General features: G+C 35.9%; 1 protein-coding gene across 2 annotated transcripts in view; it reads right to left on the bottom strand.

The window, feature by feature from the left end:
• Window positions 1-9,891: 9,891 nt before the first annotated feature.
• TEX15 (testis expressed 15, meiosis and synapsis associated) overlaps window positions 9,892-18,973 on the bottom strand; it is a 74,665-nt gene continuing 65,583 nt past the window's right edge. For both annotated transcript variants that reach the window (XM_059156269.1, XM_059156270.1), the window contains 3 exons: window positions 18,644-18,702; window positions 14,570-15,810; window positions 9,892-11,884 (listed from right to left, as the gene is read on the bottom strand). In XM_059156269.1, coding sequence (XP_059012252.1) covers window positions 11,847-11,884; window positions 14,570-15,810; window positions 18,644-18,702 — 1,338 coding nt within the window. In that variant the 3' untranslated portion in view covers window positions 9,892-11,846. The remainder of the gene's footprint in view (window positions 11,885-14,569; window positions 15,811-18,643; window positions 18,703-18,973) is intronic.

The raw sequence follows: 18,973 nt of genomic DNA, 5'->3' as shown, positions 1-18,973 counted from the left end.
AGTACATTCACAATGTTAAGCAACTCTCCCCACTATCAACTTCAGAACCTTTTTACCACCCCAAGCAGAAACTCTGTAACAATTAAACAATAATCTCATTACCCCTAATATACCTATACCTTTTTTTGAAAAAATATTTTATTTATTTATTTGACAGAGAGACATCACAAGTAGGCAGAGAGAGAGGAAGGGAGCTGAGCAGAGAGCCTGACGCGGGGCTCAATCCCAGGACCCTGAGATCATGACCCAGGCCGAAGGCAGAGGCTTCAACCCACTGAGCCACCCAGGCACCCCTACCTATACCTTTTTAAAATAATGTTTAGTTATTTGTTTCAGGAAGAGAGTGTGTGTGCACATGGAGGAGGGGCAGAGGGAGAGAGAGAGAGGGGAAGCAGACTTCCCTTGAATGTGGAGTCTGCCAGGAGGCTCTATCTCATGACCCTGAGATCAGGACCTGAGCTGACACCGAGTCTTCCCCTTAACAGACTGAGACACCGAGGTGCCCCTACATATACCTTTATGTATTATTTATCATAAGCTTCAGGAGAGCCCTTCCCCTGACAGCTTAGGAACATTTGGTGCTTATTCTAATACTTTTGAGTTATCTGGATTCTTCATCTAACTCTAATTTCCATTGATTCTAAGATACTGTGTTTTATTATATTTTTAAAGATTTATTTATTTGAGAGAGAAAGGAGTCAGAGATTAAAGGCATATGTAGTTTTCATAAATATTGACAACTTCCGCTCTGTAGACATTGTGCAACTTAACACTCCCACAAACAGTGTAGCAGAGTGCCTGTTTCCCCACAGTTTCTCCAACAGGGTACATGGTCAGTCTTTTTTAAAATTGTGCCTGTATGATAGGTGAGAAATGGTACCTCGATGTATTTTTAATTTGCATTTGTCCTTGTTTCATTTTTCTCCCAAAGTAGGTTACTATGACTGGCATAATTATGAATAATTCCCTAGGTCTGGAGCAGCGATGTATCTTCTGCTGTTTCAAGGGCTCTCCACGCAGTATCTGAACAAAATCGGGATTTGGTTAACAGCAAAGAAATACATTTCTAACTAGGGATGACTGTTGAGTAGGCAAAGAACAATCTGCTCACTTATGCAAAGTTCACTTATGCATGTTTTCTCACATGAGCCTTCAAGGAAACTAGATGCAAAAATCTAGTGAGTAATTAAGAAATATGCTAGTACATTTATTAGCGTGGATGCTGACAGAAAACATAGGGAATAAATGTCAAGATTGGATGGGTTAAGGGTGCTGGGGTGGCTCAGTGGGTCAAATGTCTGCCTTCGGCTCCCATCATGATCCCAGGATCCTGGAATGGAGCCCCACGTCCTCTTCTCTCTGCTTGTGCTCTCTCTTGCCATCTGTCTCTCTTTCTCAAATAAATAAGTAAATAAAATCTTTAAAAAAGAGAGAGAGAGAGAGAATTGGATGGGTTATTATTTGTTTTAAAAATAATAAAATTATTTAAAAATTAGTGTTGAGGGGGGCTTGGGTGGCTCAGTCAGTTAAGTGTCTTCCTTTGGCTCAGGTCATGATCTCAGGGTCCTGGATCAAGTCCCGCGTCGGGATCCCTGCTCCGTGGAGAGCTTGCTTCTCCATCTCCCTCTGCCTGCTGCTCCCCTTGCTTGTGTTCTCTCATACTCTGTCAAATAAATTAATAATGTCTTTAAAGAAATAAAAATGTTGAGGTAAACTCTGAGTCAAGATCTGAAAGCTATGAAAAACTTGAAATTGGAGGCTGGAGGGGCCTCAAGTAATCAAAAACCCGGAGTACTGGGTACAAATAACCAAACAAGGCCTTAGTTGGAGACAGTCTTGTGAAGGACTCTGAACTTCACTTGAGGGGTCTCTGCTAACACCATGTGGTGTCAGAATTGAAGTAAATTGCAACACACTCATTTAGTGTCATGGAATTAATGACAGAACAGTGCAACACATGAAGTTTTAATCTTAATATATCTTTTGACAGGTGAACTTATGACATTTACAGTCTTGGTTACAACTATATTTAGCTTATTGCCATCTTAACACTTTAAAAAAGTTAAAGTTGCCATAGTCACATAGTTTTTTAAGTTCATGGATATAATTTATATCTTTTGATAGTTTGTTATGGAAATTAACTCCTCACTTTCTTTTGGTTCTCAGATGCACAGATATACTTAATCCTCTTATTTTATGGTGTATTGTCAAGAAGTTTGTGCAAAATCCTTGGTTCCTTCTTTCATCTTGGATACAGAACCTCATTTCTCTCCCTTGAGGAGTATCCTTTAATGTATTTCACATATATCCTTAAATTATCCGTGTAATATATACAGTATTATGTCTCAAATGCGTATAAATATATTTGTATTGTGCTATGCCTTTATTTCTAACTTCACTAAGTGGTGGCCATTATGGTATTAAGTATTTAGCTTCTAACTTTTTAAAAAAAGATTTTATTTATTTATCTTTCAGGGAGAGAGAGTACACGCAGGAGGGCCACCAACTGGAGGGAGAAGGAGGCTTCCTGCTGAGCAAGGAACCTGATGCGGGACTTGATCCCAGGACCCTGGGATTCTGACCTGAGCCAAAGGCAGATGCTTAACTGACTGAACCACCCAAGTGTCTTTAGTTTCTAACTTTAATGTATAGTAGTATTCCATTGTATGAATTCACAGTAGTTTATCTATTTGCCTAATGACATTACTTACCTTTCTGACTTTTCTTTTGAAATTCTGAGGAGTATGAAGTGGTATTTCATTATTATTTTGCATTTCCCCTCTACTAGTTAGTTTGAATATCTCATTGTACATTTGTTGGCATTTGGGCATCCTCTTCTGTGATTTGCCTATTCAAATAACAGGAGGCTCAATATTCTTGATTTCCAGGAGTATGTTCTATATGTTCTCTAGTTCTGTGTCAAGTAACTTTTCTCAGTCTGTTGAGAAACCCATTTTATTGTCAAATCCATTTTATTTTCCTTTTTGTGATTTTGGGTCTTAAATCATTTCCTACTCTTTGGTCTACATTTTAGTTTATTAACTCTTGGTATAGGTTTGTTCACTATGAAAAACACGGGTCCAGATGAAGAGATAATAATAAAGAAATACCAAACTCAAACTGAGGGACATTGTACAAGTTAATTTATAAATGTGTTGAGGTATAAAAATCAAAGAAAGACTGGGGTGCCTGGGTGGCTCAGTGGGTTAAAGCCTCTGCCTTCAGCTCAGGTCATGATCCCAGGGTCCTGGGATCAAGCCCCACATCGGGCTCTCTGCTCAGCGGGGAGCCTGCTTCCTCCTCTCTCTCTGCCTGCCTCTCTGCCTACTTGTGATCTCAGTCTGTCAAATAAATAAAATCTTTAAAAAAAAAATAAAATCAAAGAAAGACTGATGAGACATTCTAAAGAGACCTAGCCATGAAATACAACATGTGATTCTAACCTGGATCATTTTGCTATAATGCCCATTCCTTGGACAAATGGTGAAGAGTACATGGGGGTCTAAGGATCTGCTGGTAGTTGGTATTGGTGTTAATTTCCTGATTTTGATGATTATACTATGATGTAGGAGAATTTCCTTCTTTGCAGGAAACACACACTGAAGTATTCAGGAGTGGTGAGGTATCAACTTACTAACTGACCCTTAAATAGTTCAAGAGTAAACGTTTTTCCAACTTTTCTGTAAGTTTGTGACTGTTTAAAAAACTTGTGTTGGGGCGCCTGGGTGGCTCAGTGGGTTAAGCCTCTGCCTTGGGCTCAGGTCATGATCTTAGATCTTGGAATCGAGCCCCGCATCAGGCTCTCTGCTCAGCGGTGAGCCTGCTTCCCTCTCTCTCTCTCTCTATCTCTCGCTTTCTCTGCCTCTCTGCCTACTTGTGATCTTTGTCAAGTAAATAAATAAAATCTTAAAAAAAAAACACTTCTGTTGTTTTTCATCAGAATCAGGTAGAAGGTAAAACCACTATCCCTTATCTGAAAACAAGGTCATTCTCCATCAGTTGGAGCCCATTTTCCAATTTTTTAAATGGGAAAAATGATAACACACATGCTAACCCCAAATTTCCAGTTTCCTAAAATTAACAAAAACATGATAAATTATCCATGTACAAATAACAGGCTATCATGTTTGAATGTAAAATGCTTAAAACATAGATTTCTGACCACCAAACAATATGGTTTTTATAAACAGTAGCTTTGTATATTAGTTATCTTCTTGTCTATCTGCAATTCTCTTCAATGTGCTCTCATCTGGGATGGTAACATGCACTAAGAAAACCAAGGGCTACACGTGAAAGATAAATCTGGAAAAAAGCCTTTCGGATAAACATGCAATCATTGAGAAAGTTTCACACTGAGAATTAGCTGTGCTATCGAGATACTTATCCTATTTTTGACACCTGGATCACTTCTAAAAATGTGTCTAAATGGTCTATGCATTTGGAATGTCACAGGCTTTTCTATACATCATGTTGTTAAACATTACATCGAGTTTGTGGAGGGACATATTTTTTCCAATATTAATCTGGCTGAACAAAACATATATTTAAAAAATGTGAATCTTGGGTGTTAAAAGCCAAATAACAGGATTGCGGAAATGACAATTAAAATTCAAAGATATATCATCTCATGTTCAATAGGATGACTACTTCAAAAACAAACAAACAAAAAAACCCAAAAAAACAGTGGGGCACATGGGTGACTCGGTTAAGCATCAGATTCTTGTCTTAGGAAAAAAAAAATACAGCAATAGCAAGTGTTGATGAAGATGTGGAAAAATTGAAATCCTCTTGCACTGTTGGTGGGAATGTAAAATAGTGGAGCCACTATGGAAAACATTATGGTAGTTCCTTGAAAAATTAATCACAATGTGAGCATGGAGGTTCCCCCCAAAAGTTGAAAATAGAGCTACCCTATGACCCAGCAATTGCACTACTGGGTATTTACCCTAAAGATACAAACATAGTGATCCGAAGGGGCACATGCGCCCAAATGTTTATGGCAGCAATGTCCACAATAGCCAAACTATGGAAAGAACCTAGATGTCCATCAACAGATGAATGGATAAAGAAGATGTGGTGTATATATATACAATGGAATACTATGCAGCCATCAAAAGAAATTAAATCTTGCCATTTGCAACGATGTGGATGGAACTAGAGCATATCATGCTTAGCAAAATAAGTCAATCAGAGAAAGACAACTTTCATATGATCTCCCTGATATGAGGAAGTGGAGATGCAATGTGGGGGATTTGGGGGGTAGGAAAAGAATAAATGAAACAAGATGGGATCAGGAGGGAGACAAACCATAAGAGTCTCTTAATCTCACAAAACAAACTGAAGGTTGCTGGGGGGAGGGGGGTCAGGAGAGGGTGGTGGGGTTATGGACATTGGGGAAGGTATGTGTTATGGTGAGTGCTGTGAAGTGTGTAAACCTGGCGATTCACAGTCCTGTACCCCTGGGGCTAATAATACATTATATGTTTATAAAAAAATAAAAAAATTTCAGAAAAAAATCACAATGTGTTTCAGCAGTAACACTTCTGGGTATACGTCCAAAATAATGAAAAGCAGTCTTGAAGAGTTATTTGTGGATCAATATCTATAGCAGTACTATTCATAATAGCCAAAAAGGGGAAGCAACACAAATGTTCATGGGATGAATGAATAAACAAATGAGGTATATACATATAGTGGAATACTATGCAGCCTTAAATAGGAAATTGTGACACAGGCTACAACATGAATGGACCGTGAGGCCATTATGCTAAATGAACTAAGTCAATCAAAAAAAAAGACAACTATTGTAGGAATCTATGAGATATCCAGAGGAGTCAAAATCAGAGAGAAAGTAGAATGGTGGTTGCCAGGGACTGGAGAGAGGGAAAGGGGAGTTGTTTAATGGGTTTGGAGTTTCAGCTTTGCAGAATGTAGAAGTTCTGGAGATGGGTGGCATTTTCTTCAAAATCAATTCTGTCACCACTTTTTCTCTTCAAATGCTATGCTGAAGCTTATTCTGCTCCATACTCTTTATGAAGAGGCAGGCTCTCTAACTTCCTCCCTCTCTTAAGACCATTTACTTCTGTGGTAATTTCCTGGGCCTATACCCACCTTCTTAACTTTCTCACAGATCAACTATATAAAATTAATGTTTCAAATATGTCATCTATTGAAAATGCACATACAGGGTGCCTGGGTGGCTCAGTGGGTTAAGCCACTGCCTTTAGCTCAGGTCATGATCTCAGGGTCCTGGGATCGAGCAGAGAGCCTGCTTCCCTCTCTCTCTCTCTCTGCCTGCCTCTCTACTTGTGATCTCTCTCTGTAAAATAAATAAATAAAATCTTTTTAAAAAGAAAAGAAAAGAAAAGAAAAGAAAATGCACATACAGCCTGCTGAACCAGCTGTGTTACTTTTGTTATCTTTCACTAATTTTTCAGGGCAAAATATTGAGACAGACAAAAAATGAAGTTTTTCTCCCTGCTTTTTGGGTTCTTGATCTAGGAACCTACAATAATGGAAAAAGTTTCTCCTATAATGTCTGGTAAGCACCCATCAAATGGCAAAGTAAGAACAATTTGTTAGTGAATATTTTATCCTGCCCCTTTTAGACGTCAGAATAAAAAAAATCCAAAAAAGATTTAAGAGTGGGGATGATAATTTATTTTCAAAAAAGACAAAATGAAAATCTATTCCACTCAGTAAAAATATACTCCAAGTTACAAACAGCAAATGTATATTAAGCATCTTCTGTTGCTCAGCCCAGCAGCGGACATTTGGAAATGAAGTGTCAATGAGGTATTTCTGGCTTGAAAGCAGCTTACAATCTTTGTTAAGAGCAAGCAAGATATCTCACAAAGTGAGATAATAATGTGAGAGATGCTCCCACTTGGTGTTAATAGGTTTTAAAAGAAGACTATATAATCCACCGCACTGGAATCTAGGAATACTTGTAAGAGTAAGGCAACTCTAAGTTGAGTCATGAACAGTCTTTGAGTTATACGTGTCGAAAAGTTGAGAGGTCTTTAGCTAGAGGAGTCACATGTTGTGAACTCCCAACATGAAAAATACATTCACTTCTCAATACAACTAAAATAATCCTAGCCAAGGACTGGAATTATTGGTATGTACACAGCAACTATCTTTTAATCAAACATGCAAAAATATTAAATTATTGTTTTTTGCATATTCTATTATATTCTATAATTCAGATTTTAAAAGATTATATATTAGGTACCATAAATTGATGTCTGGAATTTAAGCAGCAAGTGGCATGTCAAAGAGAAAATTAAGACAGATCTTACATTCTTTTCAAACTAACAATACTGGAAACTATTACCTAATGTTCACAAAGATGAGTTGAGGAATAAAAATATTATATGGCCTTCTGAATGAATGCATTATAAAATAAGCAAAGAATGCTTCCCTTTATGGGACTGATTAAAGATTAGTTTATGCACATGCAGAGAATAGCATACTTTTAGCACATGTCAGATGTTCAATAATTGCCGCCTGAATGTAAGTGTAATCTTCAACCAAATAAGCTCAATTGACTGAACTAGCTTTCTTAAAGATGTTCATATTAAAAAAAAATTGTATCCGTCATAGATATAAGTTATTCTTACCTAATAAAGGAAAATAGATTTTAAAAATGAAAGTAGTTATAAATCTCAGGATATATGCAGTTTCCTGTGACAAATTAGAATGCAGTGTATTATGAGCTTAAGCGTTCCGTAGAATATTTCAAAGAAGGTTTCCTGTAAACACCAGAGAGATTCTTAAATGGTTACAAGATTCAGAAATAAGAAGGTATTAATAAAGCAAGCAGCAGAGCTTACTGCTCAAGAAATAAGGATTTTGGTCTTAGAAAATTTTCCTGTCTTATTCTCTGAGCTCTTTTAATCTTTTATATTGCATTACTAAGCAACCTCTTACTTTCTTGGTTTCATTAACTAGGAATCTGTAGTCACTGATCTTACAACTGTACTCATCAGAATTTGAAAAATGTCCAATAAAAATAATTTAATTTTCTTCCTCCACAATCTATTTCTCAAACTGTATGGACAACTGGAAGTTTATCATGGCACTCAAGCACTGTCAAAATTGTACAAACTGAAATCAAACTATGCCTGTAAAAAAACCTCCTTTAATAGTTTTAAAATACCACATATGCCTGGACATTTTTTCCTCATAAAATTATATCCATCAAAAAAAAAGTATGGAAACTTACTCTATTAAAACCTCAGATTACACAAAAAAATGTTTTGGGGAAATAAATTACCCCGAAATGACCTCAGTGAAAAGAAATTTTGGATATATATAGAGAGATTTAAAAAAGCATACACCTCAAACAACTTAAAAGGATGATATTCTTTGAAAAATTTTGTCATAGAATTCAAAAAGCCTCTACTGATGACAGATATTGATATCAAAGATGCATGACAGGATACAATCAATCATTCTACAAAATGAGTTAAAAAAAATTTTTTTTTAAAATTTAGGGCTCCTGGGTGGCTCAGTCCGTTAAGTATCTACCTTTGGCTCAGGTCATGATCCCAGGGTCCTGAGATGGATATGCCAGGCTCCCTGCTCAGTGGGGAATCTACTTGTTCCTCTGCCTCTGCCCCTCTCCCTGCTCATGCTCTTTCTCTCGTGCTGTATCAAATAAATAAAATTAAAAAAAATTTATTTACAGAGAACATGCGAGCAGTGGGCAGTGGGGAGAAGGGCAGAGGGAGAGGGAGAGAGAGAATCCCAAGCAGACCCTACACGCTGAGAGCAGGGCCCAATGTGGGGCTCCATCTCATGACCCAGAGCTCATGACCTGAGCCTAAAACCAAGAGTCTGATGCTTAACCAACTGAGCCACCCAGACATCCCATTAAAAAAACAATTTTATAAGTCAATCAGAGAAAGACTATTATCATATGATCTCTCTGATAGGAGGAATTTGAGAGGCAGGGCAGGGGGGTTGTAGGGAGTAGGGAGAGAGAAAAATGAAACAAGATGGGATCGGGAGGGAGACAAACCATAAGAGACTCTTAATCTCAGGAAACAAACTGAGGGTTGCTGGGGGGCTGGGGGCGTAGGGATAGGGTGGCTGGATTATGGACATTGGGGAGGGTGTGTGCTATGGTGAGTGCTGTGAATTGTCTAAGACTGATGATTCACAGACCTGTACCCCTGAAGCAAATAATACATTATATGTTAATAAAAAGCAATTTTAAATATTTTTATATCACATACAGATGTATCTCCAAAAGTTTATATATTTAAGTTCACTAAAAAATGGTTTTGGGAATCTCCTCATTGTGAAAATGAGGGGTATAGCCTTGTATGTGGCTAGATCCAGAACTTAGGTTTCACAGGTACTTCTTAAATATATATATATATATATATATATATATATATATATATATATATATATGGAAGGCAGAGTGATATAATTAAAACATAAGAATATATAAGTTAATTTGATTACCTCCCTGATCATCTCAGCTTCTGTATCATCCTGTCATTCTCTGTTCTAATACTTTATTTTGTTTTCCGTATTACATGCATGATGTGAAGGGAATCCCTTACATGTACATTACTTATCCTCTTGAATGGCATGAGAACTGCATGAATGTAGGGACTCTGGCTGTCCTGTGGAACTCCAGGAAGTAGGGAAGTTTGTAGAGTGGGGGGAAAGGAAGGAAGAAAGGAAGGTGAAGGCAAAACCAAGGTGCAGTGGAAGGAGGTCTCCAAAGTTTATTTAGTTGTCTAATTAAGTCAGTTCTTTGTGGTTTGTTTTTCATGTAGTGGGTATGTGTAAACCAAGGATCAATCATATATTTGTTCATTAGTCAAGAAACACAAAAGGGAAAAAAAACACTGAAACTCAACGGAATTCAGTTTATTCAGGTAACTCTTTAATTCCAAAACAATAATATTTACAAATAACCAGGTTTTTAAAAAAAAATAATGTTTGCTCAAATTTTAATTTTTTCTATTTTTACTTTTGGAACCAAAACACGTATTTGGGGGGGCAGGAAGAAAATGCCCTAGTTTTTCATGTGCTGTTTTGTAGCACAGATTTTAAAATATAGCTGAATATTTAGATAAGGTGTTTTTTCCTTTTTTTTTTTTTTTAAGAAATCAAAACTCATGAAATAAAAGTATCACAAGATAGTATTAACAGAACCTGAATGTTGTTTAAAGAAAGCATTTTTTAAACATTTAACTTCTGGTTTATCTAACAGAGACATTTTTAATAATAAATTGACCAAATGACTGAGATAGTAATTTTTTGAGTAATAGTATTACTGTTTTATTATCTATTCAGGAGTTCAGATTTTACAGACTAGTTTCAAATAAAACTATAAGGACAAAGCCCTCACTCCACCTTCCTCCCTTGTCCATGTTATTTTAATATTGCTTAAATTCTATAATCTTCAAATCCCTTAGTTTTTTCTTGCAGTTCTCTGCTTGACTTTCCTCTTTTAAAGATCTGTTAGAGAAGAACCTTAAGTACTCTGAATTCCATTGTATTGGTTGTGAGTAAAGAGTCTTATCCTGGGGGGTTCTTAGTGTTTTTCTAAATTGAAAAATTAGTTTCTACATAAATTTGGCTGAATTATACTCTTTTTGGAGGCCTATGTTAGGTAACATAAAAAATCTGCTAACATAGAAAGTTTGAGAAAACACTAAAGCTCTGTTATTTGGTTTGAGCCAAAGCAAATTTCTTGTCACATCTTTTGGCCTGCTAGTACTTGAGAAAGGTCCATCCAGTTGTATGGGATCTTTCCAGCTGTAATTTTACAGGGTTGGGTGTTGGTGGGCAGAGAGGGTGCTAAACACCAGAGTTACACACTGCAACTCCTGTTGTTCTATTATGATTATTTCTGAGACACTTTTTGCTTTTGTGCAATGTTGGAAAAGGAAAAAAAAAATCACCACAGAATTTAAAAACTTCTATTTGTGCTGCATTATTTAAATTACTAAAATATGACTAAACTAATGGCATAAGCTAAAGAAATTATTCCTTATTATTTGCTACAAAATCAATTTTAAGAAAAGTTTGAATTATGAAATACAATACAATAGAAATAATCTTGTGGAAGAGGGTCCTAGGAAAAGCTACTAAATGTACTTTAATTTCAATACAATGATATTAAACTACTTCAAACATAAAAGTTTTAAAAATCTCTACTCAAAGACAAACACTGGAAATATACAAACCAAATTCCCTATTAAAACGTGTTTTGCAAGTAAAAATTAGAAAATACTGAAATTAAAGGAATTTGTCACATTAGACAAAGAATTATGTAACATATTAAGAATTATAAAATTATTGGTCTGATTGACCAACCCAAGTAAAAAAAATATCCTTTAAGTCAAATGGCACAATGCTACTATAAACAATATATCAAAAAATATCAGAGAGAAAAATCTTAAATATTTTACTACTATTGCTTAAGTTTACTCATATTAAATGGTACATTTACTCTCCTTATTCCATTAGGATAATCTGAAAAGAATTTTTATATAACTGTAACATTTGTGATGGAAACATTTCAAAATATAAATTTCAAAATATTGTTAATATTTCTGATGGATATTGAAAATAGCCTACTACCATTCACTAAAATATTGCATGGAAATAATTTTGGTATTTCAGATGTCAGAAATTGATTTCCAATTGCATTATATGATACACTGTTGAATTTAAACATTTTATAAAGAGCTATATGGTTTATATTTCCTACCACATTTACATATATTTAAAAAATGTAAAAATAAAAAGTAACTAAAAAAATATTTGGAAAAACTTGTTAAATTCCCTTTATTTCAGTAGACAGAAGACTTTTTTCAATGTCCTGGCTGAAAAGGTTCTTGTTGCCACGGAACTGAAAGAAAAAAACCACAAAGATTTGAGATAAGTTAATGATGCTGACTAAGCATAATACGTAATAGTATAATGGAAGACCTGAGTTAAGTTAGTACTAAAAATATTAGAATTCAAACTGCACATCTGCCCTTTAATAGCCATGGGATCTTAAAAGTTATTTAAGGATCTCCAAGGAGTACTTGCCTTATCTGTAAGAGAACAATAATCCCTACATGCCTCTCAGGTACTCTGGGAGAGTTAAATGGAGTAAAGGAGGTAATAATGTGCCTCACACACAGGGCTCACCTAGCCCCTTAGTTCCATTTATGGCACTGAACACAAGCATCAAGAGCAAAACATCAAAAATGGGTCACAGGGATTTTCATATGTTTAGAAGGATGTAGTTCCTGAAAGCATGAGAGGTGATCTCTATAGATTATTTGTACTCATAAAAACTAAATGAAGTGCTTACTGCCTCATAATACTTTCAGAGCTACTTCTTAATAATACAGTAAGTAATTGTTTCTTTTCCTTTTATTTTCACTTGACTAATATAAACAAGTAGGTTAACAATTAAAATTAAAATTGAGAATCAAAGCTGGATTTGATTCCAGAGATATCTTTTTGAGCATCACCAACAGCTTAATTATTAAGGATATGAAAAAGCTCAAACTCTGAGAACCTTTATGAAATAATTACATTCAAGATTTCCTATTTCAGAAATGAAAATTTCTAGTTTAATTCATAGGCTTGCTACATCTACTATGCTTGGTGTGTCTATTATTACTGCAAAAGCAGTGTGCCAAATTAATCACAAAGGAAAATCACAAAGGAAAATCACTTCCCCACTTTCACTCCTCTTTCTTTCTCCTCTCCTTTACTGTTTTTCTTCTGTTTTAGGTGAACAATTCCCAGTCCTGTTTAAACTTATTTGGTGGGTCAGGATGGGAAGGGAAAAATGCAGAGATAATTACAATATCATATAATACTCATATAACTTATCATGTGAGAAAGGCACACAAAAAGTTCTATGGAAGTACAAGAGGAATTGTATGAGAGAACAGTAAGTTCAATGTGGCTTGAATACAAAGGTGGAAGTGGTGGGAGATGAGGCTACATAAACTGTGAAGAACCCTGCATTTCAAGCTAAAGTATTTGAATCTTCTCCTATAGGTCATAGAGTGTCAAGTGGCAACTCCAACATAGAGGTCCTGTGATCAGATTTTTTAATAAGAGACAGAGCTATGCTAACAAGCTGCTTCTTATCCAATTCAGACCAAAGAATGAATAAATGAACTCAATTTCTTTCTACTTACTAATTTATGAGAATTTAGAGTTGGGAAAAAACTTTTTATTTTATTATTTTTAAAAGTTTATTTACTTTTATTAATCTCAACACCCAATGTGGGGCTTGAACTTACAACCTTGAGATTAAGAGTCACATGCTCTTCTAAATGAGCCAACCACATGTTCCAGGAAACAACTTTTTAATTTGAAAGACCTTAAAAGATGGTTAAACTGACTTATAGTACATATTACCTATGATGGTAGAATACTGGAGTGTTAATGGATAACCGTAGTTTTTGTCAGATTAATAGTTGTTTTTAAATTTTGCTTTATATTGGTAAATATATATTTCAATTTAATTTTAAAAATCTATGTTCCAGTCATATTTTACAAATAAAGTTGCATTTAAGAGAAAAAATTTCAACTTCTAGTGGCAAATTACCAAGCTGTTCTACTCACTTATGCTCAGATAGTATATTAGAATACCAAGAGAAAGTTTGCTTTATCTGATTGAAGTTTCTTTTCCAACTTGGTTTTTACTCTTTTTCTCCATTTATCAAAATAATGTTATTTTCATAGTAGGAAATCTAGAAAATATTAAGAACTCCCTCTACAATCCCCCAATTTTATTACCCAGAGGCAGACAACTTAAAATGTTGCTGTATTTCATTTCAGTATTTCTAGGCATTCCTTTACTTACACAGGTAAATTTATATAACATAGTTTTAAAAATTATCATTAAGTGGCACCTGGGTGGCTCTGCCTTTGGCTCAGGTCATGATCCCAGAGTCCTGGGATCAAGACCTACATTGGACTCCATGCTCAGCTGCTGTTCCCCCTGCTTGTGCTCTCTCCCTGTCAAATAAATAAATTTAAAAATTCTTTTAAAAAACCCACAAAGTGGGGTGCCTGGGTGGCTCAGTGAGTTAAGCCTCTGCCTTCAGCTCAGGTCATGATCCCAGAGTCCTGGGATCGAGCCCCACATCAGGCTCTCAGGGAGCCTGCTTCCTCCTCTCTCTCTGCCTGCCTCTCTATTTGCCTCTCTCTGCCTGCCTATTTGTGGTCTCTGTCAAATAAATAAATAAAATCTTAAAAAAAAAAAAACCCACAAACTAATTTAAATCGTGTAATTGTTGCATTGTATTTCGCGGTATGAATTACCTATAATTTACTTAACTAGTTACCAAAGTTGGTTTTTGCTGAAGGACGTATTAGTGATACTATCAATTCTTTTTGTTTCAATCTCTGACAACAAGATTCCCATGTGACAACATAATTCACAGATTTGAACAATTCTATGAGCCTGCACAAAAAATGACTACTATAGATGACCTGCTGTAAATTTCATTTACATAAATGTACAAAGAGAGAAAAGTAAAAACTCATTAAAGTGAGCACTAAAACTTATAAAACTTACCATAAGTCCATGGAACTTCTGGAAGCACACCTGAATCAGGAGGGTAAGGGTATACAGGTTGTGGGAATGACTGATGGGGAGCATACTGTGAAAAAACTGGCTGCTGAAAATTGTAAGGAACAGGCATTTGAGATTGAAAATACCCATTCACTGGCAGAAAGTCACTTGCTTGTCGCTCCCCAGCGAAGTAACCAAAATATTGAGAGTATAAAAGATTAGAATGTGAACTTTGAACTGTACTTGCAATTGCAGTCAACATCCCAGGAGGAGGTGGCTGTACTTCATATGTTATCCCACGATATGTCTGGGTAAGGGAACTGCCGCCACTGCTGCTGTAATGGTAAACACACCAAGCGTAGTAAGGATATGAAGTTCCAAATGCATACGCCGAAGAACTACATATTGGAGCACATGCAGCCTGTGGAAGTTCATTCCAATATGCTGCAGCATTTTGAGTTAGGACTTTCGGATTTTCATTATTTTGTTGTTCAGAAAAAGAGTATTCTGCTGTTTGATTTACATTAAGGGTTATGTCCTCAGATGCTCCTAGAGGTATAGAACTGGGACTCAAGGTATCCATGTATTTCTCTTTTAACTCAGTTTTTTCAGGCTGTGTTTTATTTACTTGCAGAATAGGAGATTTGTCCTGATTAAATCTGGATTCTGAAGAATTGGTGCATGCAGAATTTTTAATAGAAGAATTTAATATTTCATAATCTTGAAGTTCAAAGACAGTGTCATTTGTTTCTATATTGGCAGGGATGTCCCTAACAAAACGGAAAACAGGCTTTGAGAGCACTGATCCATCAGGCTCAGTTCCTGGTTTTATGTCTGAGGGACAAAATTTCTCTGCAGGATTAAGAAATCTCTGTGAAGGCATCTTGCAGTCTTTTGGAAATATGCCATCTACACTTCTTTGTTCACAAATTGTGAAAGAAGAACAAGCTTTCTTATCAGTTTTTGTTTCAGGAGCACTAAAATTCGCATTGCTTTTCTTCATGCTACTTAAGTTTCCCTGTTGTCCAGTGAGGTCTTTCGAAGTATTAGATGAAATATTAGTTAAGTCTATTCTGTCCTCTGGCTTTGATGTGCAAGTGTCTTTTAAGTTCTTTGAAGGTAAGAGTGAGTCAGGTAGTGATCTTTCCACCTCAATCTTTTTTTGAGATACATGGTTTCTTTTCAGATTGTCAGATGAAGTTGCTCCTATTTCGCGTGGACTTTTGGGATGAGATCTCATGGTCCTATTAAGTATAACATATACACAAAAACAACTTCAAACTTAATATAAACATGTATTTGAAGTTTTTATTCAGGAGAATTCTTAAAATTTACATTATCTCTATCAGCAGTGTATGTGTAACTTGTTCCCCCAGTTTCATTCCTTGCTTTTTTTTTTTTTTTTAAGATTTTATTTATTTGACGGAGAGGGAGAGATCACAAGTAGGCAGAGAGGCAGACAGAGAGAGAGAGGGAAGCAGGCTCCGGGCTGAGCAGAGAGCCCGATGTGAAGCTCAATCCCAGGACCCTGAGATCATGACCTAAGCCAAAGGTAGAGGCTTAACCCACTGAGCCACTCAGATGCCCCTCCTCCCACTTTTTAAAAGACTTTATTTATTTGATAGAGAAAGAGACACACACACACACACACACAGAGAGAGAGAGAGAGAGAGAAGGAACACAAGCAGGTGGAGACGGAGAAGCAGGCTTTCTGCATGACCCAAGGTGAAGGCAGACGCTTAACAACTAAGCCACCCAGGCACCCCTACTTCCTTGCTTTGAATTGAGATACTTTTCCTGCAAAATATTACACACTCCGCATTTCAAATGCATTTCCGATACATTTAGAAATATATGTAGTGGGGGCACCTGGGTGGCTCAGTGGGTTAAAGCCTCTGCCTTCAGCTCAGGCCATGATCCCAGGGTCCTGGGATCGAGCCCTGCATTGGGCTCTCCACTCAGTGGGGAGCCTGCTTTTCCCCTCTCTCTCTGCCTGCCTCTCTGACTACTTGTGATCTCTGTCTGTCAAATAAATAAATTAAAAAAAAAAAGAAATATATGCAGTGTGGTCAATATTGTAATTATTTTATACACTGGATATTTCCTAACAAAGGCTTTTAGAAGTAGGAAACCACATCCAATTTTTTACTGTAGTTTTGCATTCATACACTTCCAACTTGTTGGTGATCTTCTTTACTTTTAATGGCTATATATAACTGACAAAACTATCATCTGTGCCCTGCCCCTGCCAAAAGATCATCTTCTGTTATTGGGAACTACTAAGATAGCTTTTCCATTCAAGGTTAAGAAGAGGAAACACAGACCTCCAAAATATCATGCCAATTTAATATCCTTGACATTCCTACCTAAATTTAGAGTCTCAACCAGGCTGAAGGAAGCATCCACTATGGAAATGTCTAGAGCCAGACTGTTAATATAGGTCTCCAGGATGATTATATTTTTTGGTGTCTCATCAAATTCTCTGAATTACAAGTGGAAAAGAACTTGTTGAAAAGAAAAAAGTAATCATTCCTCCCCAAGCAAAAGAAATTAATCTTTGGCCTGGAATTTGTATATATTTAGTTTCAAACTAAATGCCCCATATTTTACTTAATCCAGCCTCTCTAAAAGGCATTTTAAGCTTTTTTTTTTTTTAAATTAAAGATTTTATTTATTTATTTGAGAGGGAGAATGAGAGAGAGAGAGAGAGTTGAGAGAGCACACAGAGGGAGAAGCAGTTTTCCCACCAGGCAGGGACCCTGATGTAGGACTCGATCCCAGGATGCTGGGATCATGACCTGAGCCAAATACAGACGCTTAATTGACTGAACTACCCAGGTGCCCCTCTAAAAGGCATTTTATTGACAACCAACATCTTCATACAATTCTGTACAATACTTTGACCTTTTGCAGAAGGTACAATTTCTGCTTTATCACATTTCTAATAATGTTTCAGTGATATCTCAACCGTATACATTGACAGCTGCTTGTATGGTTACTCTTCTACCCATTCTCTTAGAGAGTATTCTTCCATGAAAATATCACCCCTTATTAACCTTATATTTGGATTAATTCCCCTATGTGAGCAGGAAAGTCTGATTTTTGAGTATCAAATACTACCTATATTTAATTACCAGAACTAAGATGATTGTAAAACTGATTTATGTTATCCCTTTAAAAGCCTATTCATCTTTGTGTCACTACACAACTATTTAAAGGGTCTGGAAAAGGATTCTAGAAATATAAATAAAATGTATAAAGAAGGGGAACCAAGTAAGACAGAAATTAGAATTCTCATCTTTTTTGTTCTGTATTACCCATTCTCTCATAAAATAGAAAAAATGAAGCTTGTCACAAACTGACAGCTCTGAGAGAGCTGAATGGAATAAGAGATGGTCAATATGTCCAGTGGCACCACTTCATGTCAGATTGAAAAAATATAAATCATGTAGGGAGTTTTTCATAAAAACAATTGAGTTTAAAGATCTAGCCTTTATTTTGAAATCACGTTCCTCCTATATAATGGTGTTAAACATCCCTTAATGAGACAATAGTATAATATATGTATATTGATGACTAAGTCCCCCCTTAGTAATATAAATTAGCAATTTCTATTTTTTTAACCAATTTTGAAATGTGACTGGTCTGTAGTAGCCACAAGTTTAAAAAACTCAATCTAATCACTTGTCATATTATCTTCTTTTTAGCAAACGAGTTAGTAATGCCCATAAATTCTTTAAACAATGTCTGTCAAATGGAATTTTACTTTTTTATTCTATAAAACACCACTCTTCTCTTACTACTACTTCTACCTCTACTCAGAATCTCCCTATCCTTTAAATTACTGAAAAAAACATTTCACAGGGTATACCTTCAATACTTACAGAATAAACTTTAAATTCCTTAAACCTTAAAGTACTGCCTAATCTGAAACCTTATTCTCCCTTCTAATCTTACTCTTGTCCTCTAAGTTACATGTATATCCAATAGAGGTATATAAATAAATGTGTTAGCACTGTTCCTTAATACGTGTTTAATTTTGTTTTTTCTTCAGATAGGGCTGATGGCAGCTGTTACCTTGGATGCTTGAATGTTGCCTCTTCTCTGTTGATTTCTGTTACATCTTTCATGTCAACCTATGTTTAAAAGTTAAAAAGAAAACCTGCATTGGTAATGGCATAAAATACAATATAAATATTATTTTCACATCAGATACAATTTCTTGTTGTGTCATCATCTAAAATGCTTGGTCTAAAACCACATTCATTAATCTTCCCCCTTTCAAAAACCAGTGACTCTGCTAGACTTCCCATATGTCACAAATGTTTAGAGATACTTTTCTAAAAAGACATTTTGCAGACTTATTTCTATCCCCATATCTTATAACAAATCTTGGAGTCCATTTAT

Source organism: Mustela lutreola, chromosome 18 (genome assembly GCF_030435805.1).
Source record: "Mustela lutreola isolate mMusLut2 chromosome 18, mMusLut2.pri, whole genome shotgun sequence".
Classification (NCBI taxonomy): Eukaryota; Metazoa; Chordata; class Mammalia; order Carnivora; family Mustelidae; genus Mustela; species Mustela lutreola.
This window is presented reverse-complemented; position numbering and strand designations above follow the sequence as displayed.